Source organism: Geotrypetes seraphini, chromosome 15, assembly GCF_902459505.1.
Source record: "Geotrypetes seraphini chromosome 15, aGeoSer1.1, whole genome shotgun sequence".
In the NCBI taxonomy this organism is placed as follows: Eukaryota; Metazoa; Chordata; class Amphibia; order Gymnophiona; family Dermophiidae; genus Geotrypetes; species Geotrypetes seraphini.
Window position 1 is genome coordinate 33775544 of NC_047098.1, and position 16393 is coordinate 33791936.

The 16393-nt window shown below is 41.9% G+C and overlaps 1 protein-coding gene across 21 annotated transcripts in view; it reads right to left on the reverse strand.

Annotated features, from left to right (window-relative positions):
- The window catches only part of MYO18A (myosin XVIIIA), a 361012-nt gene that overhangs the window by 194730 nt on the left and 149889 nt on the right, over window positions 1-16393 (reverse strand). For all 21 annotated transcript variants that reach the window (XM_033921174.1, XM_033921173.1, XM_033921154.1 and 18 more), the window contains 7 exons: window positions 14401-14507; window positions 8201-8377; window positions 7581-7791; window positions 4224-4366; window positions 3833-3933; window positions 2722-2785; window positions 2419-2563 (listed from right to left, as the gene is read on the reverse strand). In XM_033921174.1, the coding sequence (XP_033777065.1) occupies window positions 2419-2563; window positions 2722-2785; window positions 3833-3933; window positions 4224-4366; window positions 7581-7791; window positions 8201-8377; window positions 14401-14507 (948 nt within the window). The remainder of the gene's footprint in view (window positions 1-2418; window positions 2564-2721; window positions 2786-3832; window positions 3934-4223; window positions 4367-7580; window positions 7792-8200; window positions 8378-14400; window positions 14508-16393) is intronic.

A 16393-nucleotide genomic window follows, 5' to 3' on the forward strand; every position in this document is an offset into this window, starting at 1 on the left:
GCAAAAATCTAATCACCTCCCATTCTCCAGTATTCTGTCCCTCTCTTTCCTCTTAGTCCCTCTCCTTTATCCCTCATTGTAGTTCCTTTCCTCTTAACTCTGTAAACCGTGCCGAGCTCTGCGCTTGTGGAGATGGCGCGGTATACAAACCTAAGGTTTAGTTTAGTTTAGTTTAGTTTAGAAGGGAGTATTTTCTTGTGCTTTGCTCTAGTGCCCTACAGGATGAGTTTTCAAAAATTTTGAAAAAAATGTGATTTGCCAATTCTCTCCTCCAGGGCTGGTGCCATGCTGCCACCTTCTGTTAGTTCCTAACCCAAGTACAAAGAAATACCACCCTCGGGTCAATGTCCTCCTTCTCACTACTAATGCTGAAATCATCAATCAACATAAACAAACACAAACATACACACAAAAAAAAACATTCAGACATTTAACTGCTGAAGTAGGAACATCACGGGGAGTCTACAGAGCACTATGCAGGATTTGTGGTCAATGAAGGGAGCTAGAGACATGCATGTTGACATGAGCACAGCATGAAGGGTGGTGAGAAGACTGCAATGCACAGGAAGTCTCAACTCTGATCATGCACTCCATACTAAACTTGTCTCCCAGTAGGAAAGCAGTTGATGGTGTGAAAGTAACTGTCTATTAGCATGAGCTGAAGAAAAGAGAAACTTCTAACCTGAAGATGTATAGAGAAAGAGGAGAGGGACACGCAGCATGTGAAAAAAGACATGCAACAGGATCAACACAGTTAAAGAAAGCAACTTAAATTAGTTCATCAAGGTGAAGCACAGAACAGAATATAGTGCACACAGAAGTGTGAAAAAAAATGACGATATTCAGCTGGATTTAGCTAATGCTCTTTCAGTTGTAGTTGGAGAATTATACTTGGGTACAGTAAGCATCTCCCTGTCCCCAGAGGGGGTACAAACTAAGTCCGTATTAGTACATAATAATTATGGAAAATAATACCAAAAAGGAATAAAATAGGAACACTGCAAACTTTTGGATGCAAAAACCTCACTAGAAAATTAGTGAGTTAGAATAAACCAGTCTGCCCAGTGTGGCAGCAGCACTGGGATGTGGACAGGAAGAAGAAAGATATGGGAAAACAAGCCTGAATTGCAGCCAGGGATCATCTCCAGCAGAAATCTGAGATATAGCCAGTGAGTAAGACCTCACAGCAGAGGTGTGACACATAGCTAGCAATACAAAACAGCTGGAGTGTGAAATATAGCCAGTTCTACCCAATGGCTGAGGTGACATTTCATTTGTAAGAACATCCTAGGGAAAATCACCTTTTAGACTAAACAATTATTGTGATAAAGTCCAATTCAGCAGACGCTGGTCCCTGTTTGATGAAGGGAACTCATCTGAAAATCTTATATCACAACAAATCTGTTAAATCTGCCAGATGCCACCAACCTTTTTCTGCTACTACAGACTAACTGGGCTGCCCCTCTATAATGTCTTCTCTGAGATAAAAATGCAGATTTGATGTTTGACAGATATCAGTGCAAATTTATGGGATATCACGGCACCAGAACATCTGGTGCCAAGAGTTCCCAATGCCTGCTGTAATTAATTTCTAAACCACCTCCTCACCAAATATGGTCCAGAGAGGAGTACAACATTAAAAACAAACCTGCTTAACTTATAGATTAGAAAAAATGAACGCAGATTTAATGGGTCATACTGAGACATTTAAGTTAGTCTGGGGTCCTTTGATATCTTTTATGGATGTGTTGGAATTGTTTTTTTCCTTTTATCCTGTTGGTATATTGCACACACACTCAGGGGGAGGGAGGGTGGCAGAGGGATATTTATGTCATGGTTTTATTCTCTTGCAAGGTATTGGTGGGGGGGGATTCTTATCTTGCTGTGGGGATTTTGATTGATTATAAATGCATATATGAATAATGTTGCTTGTGTAGGTACTGTACTGCATTTTTGTTAACTTTGGAAAATTAATAAAGATTTAAACAAAATAAAACAAAACAAAAAAAACCAAACCAGCAATCACAAAATCATCATATAAAACATAGAATCTCATCACTCACATTCACAGTACCACCTCTAGCATCACCAGCATACAAATCTGCTTGAAGGCATTTCAGCCAAACTGCCCAGCAGAAGAATATCAGATAGCCAATTTATTACACACACCACTTCTAGTCCTATCATTATTATCCTATCACCAAGATAAATCCCACCACATCAACTCCACCCAGGCCCAGCATAAGCACTATTCACTCCAACCCAATGTAACCCACCCTTCTTTGGCAGCACATATAAAATTGCATTGACAATAAATGTATCTGAATCTGAACTTTCCCCCTATGAAAATTAAACAATCCTAAAACCCAAACAAATTATCACAATGCTTTCTCTGCATATCAAGTAATAAAACAATACCTTTGGTTGCTCCTGCAGCGCCTAGGTGGTAGATGGCACCCAGTATAAGCCAAAACACCTTCTGCTCATCTGGGGAGATGCCCATCACTTTCATAGCAGCTTGTAGCCTGCCAAACTGCTGGGCAGCTCTCTGCTTCTCCTCAGCCTGCAGCCACAGACATGTAAACATTTCATTCACAGCCACCATCAGAGAAGAACTATAGGCATGCAAAGTGGCCTCTATTTGTCACTACTCTGACACTGTAGAATCACAGATACACACAGGGTCAAAGCACTGGCCTTCGCGCTCTCAGGACTGCTCACCTTGTGTAGCAGAGTGATTCCAAACACATTATTCTCTGCAAAGTGGTTGAAGTGGAGCTCAGTCCTATTAAAAATAACAAAAGGATATGTTGGATTGCACTGTCTGTGCTTTTATCATGGTACAGGAAATATTAACCCCAGCACTATGCAGCCTGACAGATATCAAAATCAGGAGACCTCGTGTATGGCTTATGCCACAGCTCTATATTGCAGAAGATGGAATATTAAATCACCTTCTGCCCCTCCTAGTGACCTGCAAAATAGATGCTTCGGGGATAGTCCCAAATTTAGAGCTGTGCTGGCCCTAGGTAAGTGAGTCACTTAGGGCCCCTTTAAGGCTTATTTTGGTAACTTATAAGCAAGTTCAACTTTGCCTTAACTATGAAACTTCAGTGAAAGCTTATCGTAAATCTCTTTCATATTCTTTGGAGTAATTAGATAAATAGCTGAGTGTTAGAATGCATACAATCATTTTCTTACAAAAGCTTTACTCCCTTCCCCCTAAAATGTGTTGCAAAATTGTAGGGCCCAGAGTGGTTCCCTGATTTGGCAACAATTCCAAGACGTGAGGGAGTTTCAAAGAGAAGAGGTGAGACTGTGGCCATTACAATCTGGCATAGGAGGGGTATCCTGCCTTGGAACAGGGACACCTGTCAGGAATCCCCAAAGGAGCTCTGAAAAATTGGACGACCTCTTCCATATAACTGCAAGGGGCTGCTGGCCCCAAACCAGGCAAATATGAGGATCTATCACTATGCTGGAAGTATGACAAATATTCAGACCACTCAGTGAATATGTAATGCAACTCACTAAAGTTACCCTAGCTTGTTGCGGAAATTGTAGTGTCATGCACTATTACTGTCCTTTTTGAGCAAGCCACCATATCTGTGATGTTACTTGCTGTTACTCTCTCTCTCTCTCTCTCTCTCTCATCTGATCATGCTGCAGTACATATGGTCTTACTCACTATTGCTCTCTCTTTCCTAGCCTGCCTATTGGACACATGCTGTTAACTCTCTGCTGCCAACTTATAGTTTTACTCATTGCTACTCTCTCTTTTTGAGCATTTCACAGTACTTTTTGTGTCCCGTGTTATCATGCTCTCTTTTACCTGAGCGTGTTATCGGAACCGGCCATCAAATAATAGAAAACATTGAAAGTGGCTTCCTTCTCAGGACGTTTTGCAACTCTCAGCTTCTCCAAGAGCATGGTCTGTTCAACAAAAGTAAAAGAGGGGAAAGGGAACCAAACAGTTAACAGATATGGCATTTCAGGTTTATCATCTACGATTGTACAGTGCTGTGAAGACTATTTGTACCCTGCTCTATCAATCCCTATAGATTGCCCTAAGCATCTTACAACTTTAAAAATATATGCAGTAAGTAATAACTGTTCTGACTCCACCTATGGTGAAGGACAGCTACTGATATGAACTACACCAGCAAACCCTCCCCCTGTAGCAAAGCGCAGTCATAGGAGTTATCCATACCACTATACCTCACCTGGATAGATGCAGATGCCACCTGCCCTGCCTGGTCGAAGTCCAGCGAGATGATCTGAGAGACACGGGAGGCATTGCCATTCAGACCTGTCATGCTGTTTCCGAATGCCTCCAGGATAGTGTATACAGCCTGCCACTTCTCCACTGCAAAGCAAATGAGACCTGTATGAGACTAGTCACCGATGCCGCTTCCCGGTACCCCTTACAGATGCTCAGGCATTTAGGCATGCTTTGAAAATCCTAGGGGATTGATATTCAAAGTGATTTAACTGTCTAGAAATTGCCAGTTAAATTGCTTGTTCAGGGTTATCTGGTTATATTCAGCGGCTCTTAACCATTAGTACCACTGAAAATGTCTGGTTAGTGCAGAACTCAAAACCAGCTATTTGGGGGGGGGGTTCCAGGGGCAGAATCAGCATTTGGCCAGTTACGTGCCAATATTCAGCAGTTAACCAACCAAGATCATCACATAAATAGGACCGCATAAAGGTCAGCCCTATCTTTATGTGGTGCCCCAAGGCTGGTAAAGTGCTAAATATTGCTCCACAAACCTGAAAATTGAATGCCGAAGCCCAGATATGGCCCAGCACTGAATTTCCGAGCTTGACACTAGTGGCAGTCAACAAAACGTTGAGCACCACTGGTTGACTATCAACCCCTATCTGTCAAAACTACATAAATATTTCCTAAATGTATTGCTAGTAAATGCTTTTTAAATTGTTATAAGCCACTTAGGGCAATCCTTATGGATTGTTTAGATGGGCCCCAAAGTGACAAGATCAGCTTAAAAACAATGCTTTTTAAAGATGCCTTTACTGTATGATTGACCTTTTAAGGATAATTTATTTGATCATTAGCGTAGATTCTGTGGCAATTACAGCAGTGCAGAAAAAGGGAAAATCTTTAGTAATCCTTACCTCTTGTTTTTTTCCTTAAATGTCCTTTTCTTTCAACTGATTGTAGTTCTACCCCTTTCCCTTTCATGTCAGTGGTTTGTGGGTTTTTGTACCCGTCTTTATGGAATATTAATTAGCCTTTAATTTTTTTTTTTTTGTCGGCATTACCTTATTTTTACTTTTTATTGTAAAGCCGCTTTGTAATATTGAAAAGGCGGGATAACAAATTTTTAATAAACTTGAAACTTGAAGTGGTTGAGTGGAGAGTCTTCAAAGACGTCAACTAATTCAGAACACTGCAGCCAAGTTGATCTTCGCAAAACGCAAATTTGATCATGTTTCCCCACTTCTGTCCAAACTCCACTGGTTCCCAATAATTTCAAGAGTTCATTTTAAATGCGCCTGCCTAGCTTTTAAAATCCTACACAGCATCCTCCCCCCCTTAATCCCACTGTCTTGAAACTCCTTGAGTCCCGACACCACCAGGCACTCCCAAAAACTTAAACTATCCTTCCCCTCCTAAAAGGTATCCTCTATGCGGGAAAATTGGGAAAATCTCTCTTCTTCAGAATCACAGGGCTTTGGAATAATCTTACTGCCCCACTACGGAATCAGGGCTCCTTCCAACTATTCATAAACACCTGAAAACCAGGCTCTTCACAAAAATGTAATGCTCTCCTCTCCCCTGTACTTAATCTTCAAATCCAATGTGTTATTCCTTCCTATATTAAGCTTTTGTAAACCACGCCGAGCTCTATAATTATGGAGAGGATGCGGTATATAAACTTAATGTTTAGTTTAGTGGAGAGTCACAGAGGGTAGTGGTCAATGGAGATTGCTCTGAGGAAAGGGATGTTACCAGTAGCGTGCCTCAAGGTTTGGTTCCTGGCAGTGGCATAGTAAGAAGAGGGGGGGGGTGAGGGGGTGGTCCACCCAGGCACCGGCACCCATCCTCCTCTCTACCCCAACCCCCCTGCTGCATGCACGCCCCTTCCCTTGTACCTTTTTAACGTCGGCACAAGCAGCCACTAACTTCGGTGCTCTCTCTGATGTCACTTCCAGGACCCGCGCTTAGAAAGTGACATCAGAAACAGTGCTGAAGCCGACACAGGCAGTAAGTTGGTGGCTGCTACCCCAAAGTAAAAAAAAGTACGAGGAAGGAGTATGCAGCCGGGGGCAGGGGGAAGAAGGCAGGGGAGGGGCGTCACTGGCCCAGGTGCCGTTCACCCTCGCTACACCACTGGTTCCTGGGCCTGTTCTTTTTAACATTTTTGTAAGCGATATCGCTGAAGGGCAGTCAGGTAAGAGTTGCCTCTTTGCGGATGATACCAAAATCTGCAATAGAGTGGACCCTCCTGATAGTGTGGAAAACGTAAGGAAGGACCCAGTGAAGCTTGAAGAATGGTCTGAAATTTTGCAGCTAAGATTTAATACTAAGAAATGCAAGGTCATGCATTTGGACTGCAAAAAACGGAGGGAACAGTACAGTTGAGGGGGTGAAGAACTTTTATGCACGAAAGAGAAGTGGGACTTGGGTATGATAGTATGTGGTCAAACAGGTTGAAAAGGTGATAGCAAAAGGTAGAAGGATGCTAGGGTGCATAGGGAGAGGTGGGGCCAGTAGGAAAAAGGAAATAGCGATGCTTCTGTATAAGACTCTGGTAAGGCCTCATTTAGAATACTGTGTGCACACCTTCAGACAATATAAACAGGATGGAGTCAGTCCAGAGGAAAGCTACTAAAATGGTTGGTGGTCTTCATCATAAGGCAAATGAGGACAGACTTAAAGATCACAATATGTATACTTTGGAGGAAAGGCAGGAGAGAGGAGATATGATAGAGATGTTTAAATACCTATGTGGCATAGATGCTCATGAGGCGAATCTCTTTCATGTGAAAGGAAGCTCCGGAATAAGAGGGCATAGGATGAAGTTAAGAGGTGATAGGCTCAGGAGTAATCTAAGGAAATACTTTTTTTACAGAAAGGGTGGTAGATGCATGAATAGCTCCCGGTTGGGGAAGTGGAGACAAAGACTGTGTCCAAGTTCAAGGAAGTGTGGGACAAGCACATGAGATTTCTTAGGGAGAGGAGGAGATAGTGGTTGCAGTGGATGGGCAGACTGGATGGGCCATTTGGCCTTTATCTGCCATCATGTTTCTATATTTCTATGTAACAGAACACAGGTATGTACCTGACTAATCAACCCCAATACACATATTTGAGGGGCATGAGACTAATCCATGCCACCACCCCAGTCTTGGTTACCCTCACAGATGAGCATGTGTGTGCACTGAATGTTACATGCGATAAACACAAGCCAGCACGCACAGCAGGTATGCAGGAACTGTTCTTTCATGCAGACTAGAAATCACCTTTTGATCATTAATAGATCACAAACATGCTGCAAAAGAAATAACCAGCCAATAGGAGCGAGAGAGAGCATGAGCTAGGATCTGCTTACCTGAGAAGATTTTGCCTGTGCTTCCAGCAATAGTGGCCAGGTATTGGATGAGATGCTGAACGCTGGTGGTTTTCCCACTGCCGCTGCTCCCCAGCAGTACGATGGACTGGTCTTGCCGTGTCATCAGCATGTTCCGGTAAGCAGCTTGTGCCACAGCGTATATGTGAGGAGAGGTATCTTCCCTGCGGCAGCCTTTAAACATATGTATCACCTGCATGAGAGAAACAGTGATTCCCAAAGAGGACAGAAGCTCTCAGGCGATACAGCAGCATTCAGAGTTACATCATGACACCCACAAGAAAAGTAACAGAAGCAAAGCCGCTACTGAGCAGCATCTGAACCCCTTTATCTTCACCCCCACCCTGTAACATATCATTACGGCAAGAGAGACGTTGTTATGCCAAGAAGTTATCCTGTATTTGAATTATAGACAGACAGACTGAAAGATTTAGACTTTTAGAGAGAGAGATGAACAGATAGAGTAAGAGATCAAATACAATAGTAACATATCCAAAAACTGAATCAACAGTTATTCTCTGGTGGTTGAAGCTAGGGTGCACCATAATGTCTGTACTGAGCCCTGTTTATCTGTTCTCCAGCTCTGGCTTCTGGGCATCTACCTTCTCAGAGTACATGGAGGGAGAACTGAGTGGGTTCAGGATGACCATGGAAGGCCCAGCGTATGTATGGATCAGGTTCCCACCATAGCGCTGCCGGAGGGTGTGAAGGACACTGGATTCATTGAGATAGACAAGTGATGTCAGGTCTTCCACTCGGTCATAGGATACAGGATTCGCCTGTGAGAGAAACAGAAAGCTGGTTCCTTTCAGAGATCTCACCTCTGAGTGCCCTACCAGAGACAACATTTTGCAATCTAATGTGACAACCTTTCCAAGAGTTCTGTGTAAGTAAACATTCTTCAAGAGCCCCTACAAACATAACTTAAGAGACACAATGCAGTCAACACTTATCAGACATACAAATATTTTGGCAGGAGGTGTGCCCCTTTACATTTCTACTTCATACAAAAGAACAGGCCCATCCACCTGTAGTCCCTTCAGTACACAGCCAATCTTCCCTACCTCACCCCCCATTTTCCCTTTTGCAAGGAAGGCTGGAATCAAATTCTTAAATTTATAATGGGTTTGATTACAGGTCATAAAAGCTTAAACCTTTGTACCTAAATTTGTAGGCTAGTTTCCGCTCCTCTTCCTCCAAATTAGTGGCTGCAGGCCTCTTCATGTGGGGTTCCTTCCTCCCCCCCTAACCTTCCAAGTACCTAATATATCCTAGACAGGAACATCAAATTTTCTTTTCATACAGATACTTCGCTCCAACTCATGGATGCTCCGTACAACTCCTTACCGATTCTTCACACGCATTACAAATATTTCAGTCAGAAATACTGAAAGGAGGAAACCCTATCACCCTCTCCTCTAATTGCTGCAAGGACTAGAGAATGACTCGAGGACAAATTTTGCACTGTCCCCATGGGAACTCATTTTCCCATCCAGGCGAGTTCTTTTTCTGTCCCTGCCCCATTCCTGCAAGCTCTGTCCTCATCTGCACAAGTCTGAAACACTTTAAAATCATAAGCGTCTGAGGCATGTGCAGTTAAGGCAGAGTTTACAGGAATGGGGAAGAGGCGGTGACAAAACTCATGGGGACGGGACGGAGACATTGATTTTCTGCGGGGACGGGGGAAAACCTGTCCCCGTGCCATTCTCTAGCAAGGATCTAACCTTCCTAGGTTAAATCTACAAATCACTCTATCCCCTCTCCTCACCACCCTTCTTGTTAAGTTCCTTAAAATTTCTAATGCAGAGGGCATAAAATCTGCAGTCCTGGCAGGTGATGACCGTTTTGCTCCTCAATCAACCTTTTCACCAAATTCCTCTCCATACTTTTATAAAGGGCTGAAGCATAACTTGCTTTCTATTCTTCGCTGTCTCCTCCTCCAACCCCATCCCAACCATTTCACTTTTCTCCTACCACTTCAAAAGCTGACTTTGGCACTAAATGCCACTCTACTTCCACCCAAGTCCTACTCTCCAATTTCACACAGTGGTACTTAATTGCTTTTTAATACTGCAGCTTTATTAGTGTAAATCATTCTTAATGATGTACAACCAGCCTACAAACAGAACGAAGTCGAGAAAAACCTAAAGTACAACAATGCGCGATTTGTATGTACACCCCCTCCCCTTGTGTAGACTCAGCCCAGACTGAAACCCAAACCCCAGATCCCACCAAGCCCCCCTCCCCAAAGAAGAAACAGACCAGGACTGCTGAGCAAGCTGTGTTCTTATGCCGCTCAGCAAGCACCAAACAGAAACGTCCCCTACCCCTAATCAGCCTCCCACAGAAACCACCCCCACCCTACTCAACTTACGAACAGCACAACATCCATACCAGCCATCCACACACAACAATACCGTAGCTTTATTAATAAAGGTTCAGCTTCAGACACTCAATCCACCCTCCTCAACTGAGAGATCTATCCAGTTCTAACTCACTCAAGCCCTTCTTCCTGGAAGAAGAAACAGAGGTCAGGGGTAGCAGAGCAGTTGATAAAGGTAGATGAGATGATATGCTTTAATAAACTGATGTATGCCAAAGGGGAAAGACTGAACTATTTTTGAAAATGTGGGATCTCTTTAATCACTATATAAGTTCCAAATAAACTAAACAAATAACAGGGATAATATCTGAACCTGTCTCACTACTCGGATGGCAATGGTATAAAGTCCCAGCAATATCAAATAAACCAAAAAGCGGACTTGTTATACTTTTTCTAAGTACCTTCCTTACTTATAATTTTAATGTAAATTTTCTGTAACCGCTTAGAACCTAACGGATGTAGCGGTATATAAGAAATAAATTACATTACATTACATTACATTGATATAAACGATCAGTGTCAAATGTATTTTCACTTATGAAACCCTCAGATTCCTGCGCTGGACAATGATCACATTGAAGCAGCAAAATGCAGGTTCACAGATTATCTTTCATCGGGCTTTCATAAATTTTTTGACTTTTAAATTTTTAAAATTTTTAAGACACTCATCAAACATTAATACTTAAACTTGTGCAAAAATTGTATGTAAAACAGCGACACTTATCTTTTAGTTGGTTGCTTGTTGTTGAGCATGAACAAATGGCCCAACGGGACCCGTTTCGCCAAATATGGCTTCTTCAGGGGTCTGTAAGTTTAGGTGCGAACAGCTCGACCGGCCTTAAGCCATATTCGGCGAAACGCATAGAGAAGGCATAGAGAAGGTGGAGAGGGGCAGATTCTTCAGACTAGCGGGGACAACAAAAACAAGAGGTCATTCAGAAAAACTGAGAGGGGACAGTTTCAAAACGAATGCAAGGAAGTTTTTCTTCACTCAGAGGGTGGTGGACACCTGGAACACGCTTCCAAATGAGGTAATAGGACAGAGTACAATACTGGGTTTCAAAATGGGGCTGGATGACTTCCTGGGAGTGAAGGGGATTACAGGGTATAGATAGAAGGTTACTCTACAGGTCATAAGCAAAAAGCGTATGACAGTTTTAGGGTATGAGCACTATCAGGTCTTGGACCTGAGGGGCCGACGCATGAGCGGACTGCCGGGCACGATGGACCTCCGGTCTGACCCGACAGGGGCAATTCTTATCTTCTTATGTTCTTATGTTCATGCTCAACAACAAGCGACCAACTAAAAGATAAGTGTCACTGTTTTACATACAATTTTTGCACAAGTTTAAGTATTAATGTTTGATGAGTGTCTTAAAAATTTAAAAGTCAAAAAATTTATGAAAGCCCGATGAAAGATAATCTGTGAACCTGCATTTTGCTGCTTCAATGTGGTCATTGTCCAGCGCAGGAATCTGAGGGTTTCATAAGTGAAAATACATTTGACACTGATCGTTTATATCAAGTATAACAAGTCCGCTTTATGGTTTATTTAATATCTGAATCTGCCCATGTTATAACACCAGGGTTCCACACATGTATCCTTGTTGCCAGTGTTGCTATTGCTATTAACAATTCACACATTACTGTCTTTAGACTCGGTGCCCTGTGAGGGTTTCTATACAGAACTGCTAACATGTGTCTTCTATAGAAACTTATGGGGTATAAGAACCAACCATAAAGAGTCAGAATTGTATGGGTTAAGATTCTTGAATAATTGTGTGGGAATTGGACACATTGAAGAATCTCACAAGTAAATGGATAAATAATAAAGATGAAAAAAAAGAGGTACTACTCTAGGTGTGTGAGAAGTGCTGGGAAACACGCCAGCTAACCAGATCTCCCTCTTCCCAGTGCCAAAGTGAATAACTCATGGACATGGTGGCAGAAAAGTAGCATGAAGTTTGACTTGTCTTTTATAATCCAGCTTTATTTTTAGATTTCATGCTTTTGTGATCTCTATAGTTATAGACTAGTTGTGTAAACATTCTCTATTTAAGCTGTGTTTAGTATCTGTGTAAACTTCTGCTGCTAAACTTTCTTAAACAATATATAATTAATTAGCCTGGTCTCTATTTATAGAGTATAAGGACTTAAGAGGAAGATTCTTAAAACTTCAAGTTCAAGTTTCAAGTTTATTAAAAATTTGATATACCACCTTATCAATTTATTTCAAGGTGGTTATACATTTTAAAATAGGGTAAAAACAGATAATACAAATTAACATAACTTTAACAAAATAAATATACACGATTAGACAAAACAATAACATACTTGACTGGACAAACGGGTACGAGTGGAAAAAAAGGGGAGAACTACAATGATTAAAGAAAAGTTAGGTATTAAGGTATAAACAAAAGGGAGGGGTTAAAAACAAGTAAGTCCAATAAAAGCAGACTCATAAAAGATTTTTTTAAAAATTTTAAATCCTTAAAAGGACATTTATACTTGAAAGGCATCTTTGAAAAGGAATGTCTTAAGAAAAGATTTAAAATCCATGGGCATCTCTCCCACTGTGGGGTGGGGGGTGGGTAGTAGTGTCAGGGGATTGTGCGACGTGGTGGGAGAAAGTGGGCATCTCACCTGCCAATCTTCAATTTAGGGTTTGTTTGGGGTTTTTTAAATTTGCGTAGAGGGGTCTGAGCTGTCAAACCTCACCTTCCTGTTAGTGCCTGAACCAATCAGTGCTCATGCACTGATCAGAAAGAAAGGCTCCGACAGCTCAGACCTGTCAGCAAATTTTGGATTCAAATGTGGCACAATGAGGTTGGAGAATCACTCGGCAATTATAGAGAATTGCTCGGAATTATCATTTTAATATTAATGATCTCGTTGTACTACATTTGCATGGCAGTATCGGAGATTGCTAGGAAATTTGGAAAAGACCACGGTAAGCCATTTTGATAATCCACCACTAAAATACATGCATGCTAAACCAGCTGGAACCGGTTTAGTGAGCACATTAAAGGCAGATTTTAGTTTTGAGAATCTGCCCCTTAGTCTTTCTAAATGTTGTAGCCATCTAGATAACGGGTGTTGAAGCCTGCTAGAAAAGCTGACATACTGTATTTGGGATTGCTTTCATTCGTTTGACTAGCCTGAAGGGAGTCAAAAAGTTCAAGCAGGCACATTGGATGGATAGAAGTAAAGAGCTGAATAGTTAGTGCTTTGTGCTCTGCTCTGTGGGTACAGCAGGGCCAGATCTTGTTTAAAGAAGAGAGCGTGTCCCTGTCTCTGGAGAGTATGTGTGGGATTCTGATCCAGGGAGAGAATAGACGCAGAATGAGTTCACAGACCCAAAGGCAAATTTTAAATGCCCGTGTAGCGGCAGTGGGACCTGAAGTAAAAGCACAACTGCCCAGGTTCAGCTTGCATAATAAGGATCTGATTTCTTGTCAGAATGTAGACTCTGCCACCTATTAACAACTAGAGAGGTCCGCCACTGAGAGAAGGAAGGAGAGTCAAGGAGCACTACAGTGGCGAAAGAAAGGAGGATGAGAACACTGTGGTAAAGTGAGAGAGAGAAGTAGCAGCCTAATGGTTAACCCTTTCAGGACCATAAGGATCGTAGGCCAATTTTTGTGGTTTTGACGACCTTTTTATGGTAAAAAGGGCTTGCAGATGCCAAAAAATTGATTTTTTTTGTGAAATATCATTATTTTTTTTAAAAAAAATCAAACTTCTGGCTTATGGACAGTGTGGCAAGTGAATCTTCTCGTCAATCTGGCAACGACGCTAATGAATGAATGTCGGAACCAGTTTGTTTACATAAAGGCAGTATCATATGGAATCCGTACATATCAAATTTAGAACTGTAGACTATCCCAATCAAAATTTATAGGATTTTAAAGTTATGGGACAAATATGTCCCTTGGTCCTGAAAGGGTTAAAGCGGTGGGCTGAGAACAAGAGGGACCTGATTTAAATCCCATTGCAGCTTCTTGTGATCTTGCACCAGTCACTTAACCCTCCATTGCCTCAGGTACAAATTTAGATTGTGACCTCTCCCCTGTACCTGAATGTACACCATTTCAATAGCTTTATGGCTGAGAGAGAGAGTGAGAGAGAGCGCAAGCGAGAGAGAGCAAGAACGAACGAGAGAGAGCGTGAGAGAGAGAGCGTGAGTGAGAGCACAAGAGAGAGCGTGAGAGCAAGAGAGAGAGCGAGAGCGCAAAAGAGAGAGAGAGAGAGAGAGAGAGAGAGAGAGCAAGCAAGCGCACAAGAGAGAGAGAGCACAAGAACTCTCCTGCTCTCTTATCTATCTATCAGCAACAGCTAGAGCCCCCCCCCCCCCCTCCCACTGGACTAAATACTGAAAGGGAAAGGAAATCTATAAGGTTAAGGCAAAAAGAAACATACCTTCTCCACATCATCTTCATCCACATCCAGAACTGTTCTATCATGATCCAGGCAAATCCGTACTTTTCCTTCAGGCAGACTGCTGCTGTCTGCTTTCAGCTGGCTCGCTAGGAGAAAGAACAAGAGGCACGAAGTTCAGCACCAGAGACTTCAAGCAGGGGGCGCTAGATCGAGGAATGGAATAGTGACCAATCGAAAATCAGGAAAAAGAGCTTAAAAGAGGCAAATGAGAACGATAGTCAATCAAAGATCAGGGGACTGCCTGGCAGCCAGTATAAGCAACTTTAGAACATAAAATTGTTAAAACAAAATCAACAGAGCCAAAGCTTAGAGAAGCAGGAGCTGGTCCAGGGTTCAAAGCCCACTTTTCCCACTATTGCTTTTTATGATCTCAGACAAGTCACAGTGGGGAGTGGGATAGACCACATCAACCTTGAGTCAGACAATCTTTATTTGTACCTAGATTTTGACCTCTTTGTGTTTTACTTTTAGAGTTGTGCAGACGCTTCATTTCTAAAGTTTGTATTCCCAGCATTGGAGTGACACCTAGTGGACCCATAACCACATCCCTGAGGCAGACCTCCACCTGGATGCCGAAACACGGATCATGTCGGGTCATCTATTTGGATATCTCCAATATAGGACATTTTATACATGGGACTTTTTCATGTGGTTTTATATGTATTACAGTTTTAAGTTTATAAATACAAATAAAGATTGTGTGACTCAAGGTTGATGTGGTTTATTCCCACTCCACAATAGTTCTTTTCTTGGTTGATTTTACGTGGGGTTTCTGTTCCCTTTTTTTTGTTCTACATTTGCTCAGACAAGTCACTACATCCTCCATTGCCCCAGGAAGAATTACATTGTAAGCTCACTTGGACAGGAAAATAACTTATGTCTGTTGAGCTCAGATCTGGAAAAGGTGAGAAATAAATATTAAACCATCCATAGCAATCTCACAAAAAAAATAAAACCAAGCACACAAAATTATTTGTAGAGGTGTGAAACTGGGGATAAGATCTCTGGAAACACTTGAATTTTTGTTCCCATTTATTCACTTCTAACTAGCCTAATGGTTAGAACAACAGGCTGCGAACCAAGGAAACCAGGGTTCAAATCCCACTGCCACTCCTGATCACTTGGGCAGTCACCAAACCATCTTTAGCCTTGGGTACAATACCATCACCTCCTCAAAGGGACAGGAAAATGCCTCTAACATGGATGTAACTGACCTTGAGTACTACTGAAAAAGGGTGAGCATAGTGGTTACAGCTGCAACCTCAGGTTGTGGGTTCAAAACCTGAGCTGCTCCCTATGATCCTGGGCAAGTCACTTAATCCTCCACTGCCCCAGGTATATTAGATAGACTGTGAGCACTGGAATAGACAGGAAAATGTTTGAAGTACCTGTATGTAACCCCCTTTGAGTGTGGTTGTATAAGTACAAAAAAAGTGGTATACAAGTCCCAATCTAAAATACTTTCCTTATTTTATTCATATGACAAGTAACAAAAAACAATAAACAATATATCAAAACACATAAAACTAAAGGATAAAATAATGAAACTCATTCTACACAGACGCAGACAATAAAATCTGTCCAAAGTCTAAATTTGCTTTGTCTTCAAGGTTTGCACATAGAAGAAATCAGATCTTACCTAATAACTTTTTTTTTCCTTTAGTCTGGAAGGACAGATACATGGTTATAGTTATACACTTCTCCCTCTGTATTCGCGGTTTCAGCATTCGTGGTTTCGCTTATTCACAGTTTTTAGCTTGCTGGCTCCTCCCCCCAAATTACATCAGCTTGCATAGAGAAATCGCAGATTCCAAGCGTTTACAGAGAAAATCACTTTCTTCACCGTGTTTTGCCTCTCCTTCAGGAACAGGCCAGGTCTCCCACCATGTTATTCGTGATTTCACTATATTCACGTTGGTTTTTAATAGAAAACAGTGAACAACATATGAAAAAGTTATTTGCGGTTCTGTTA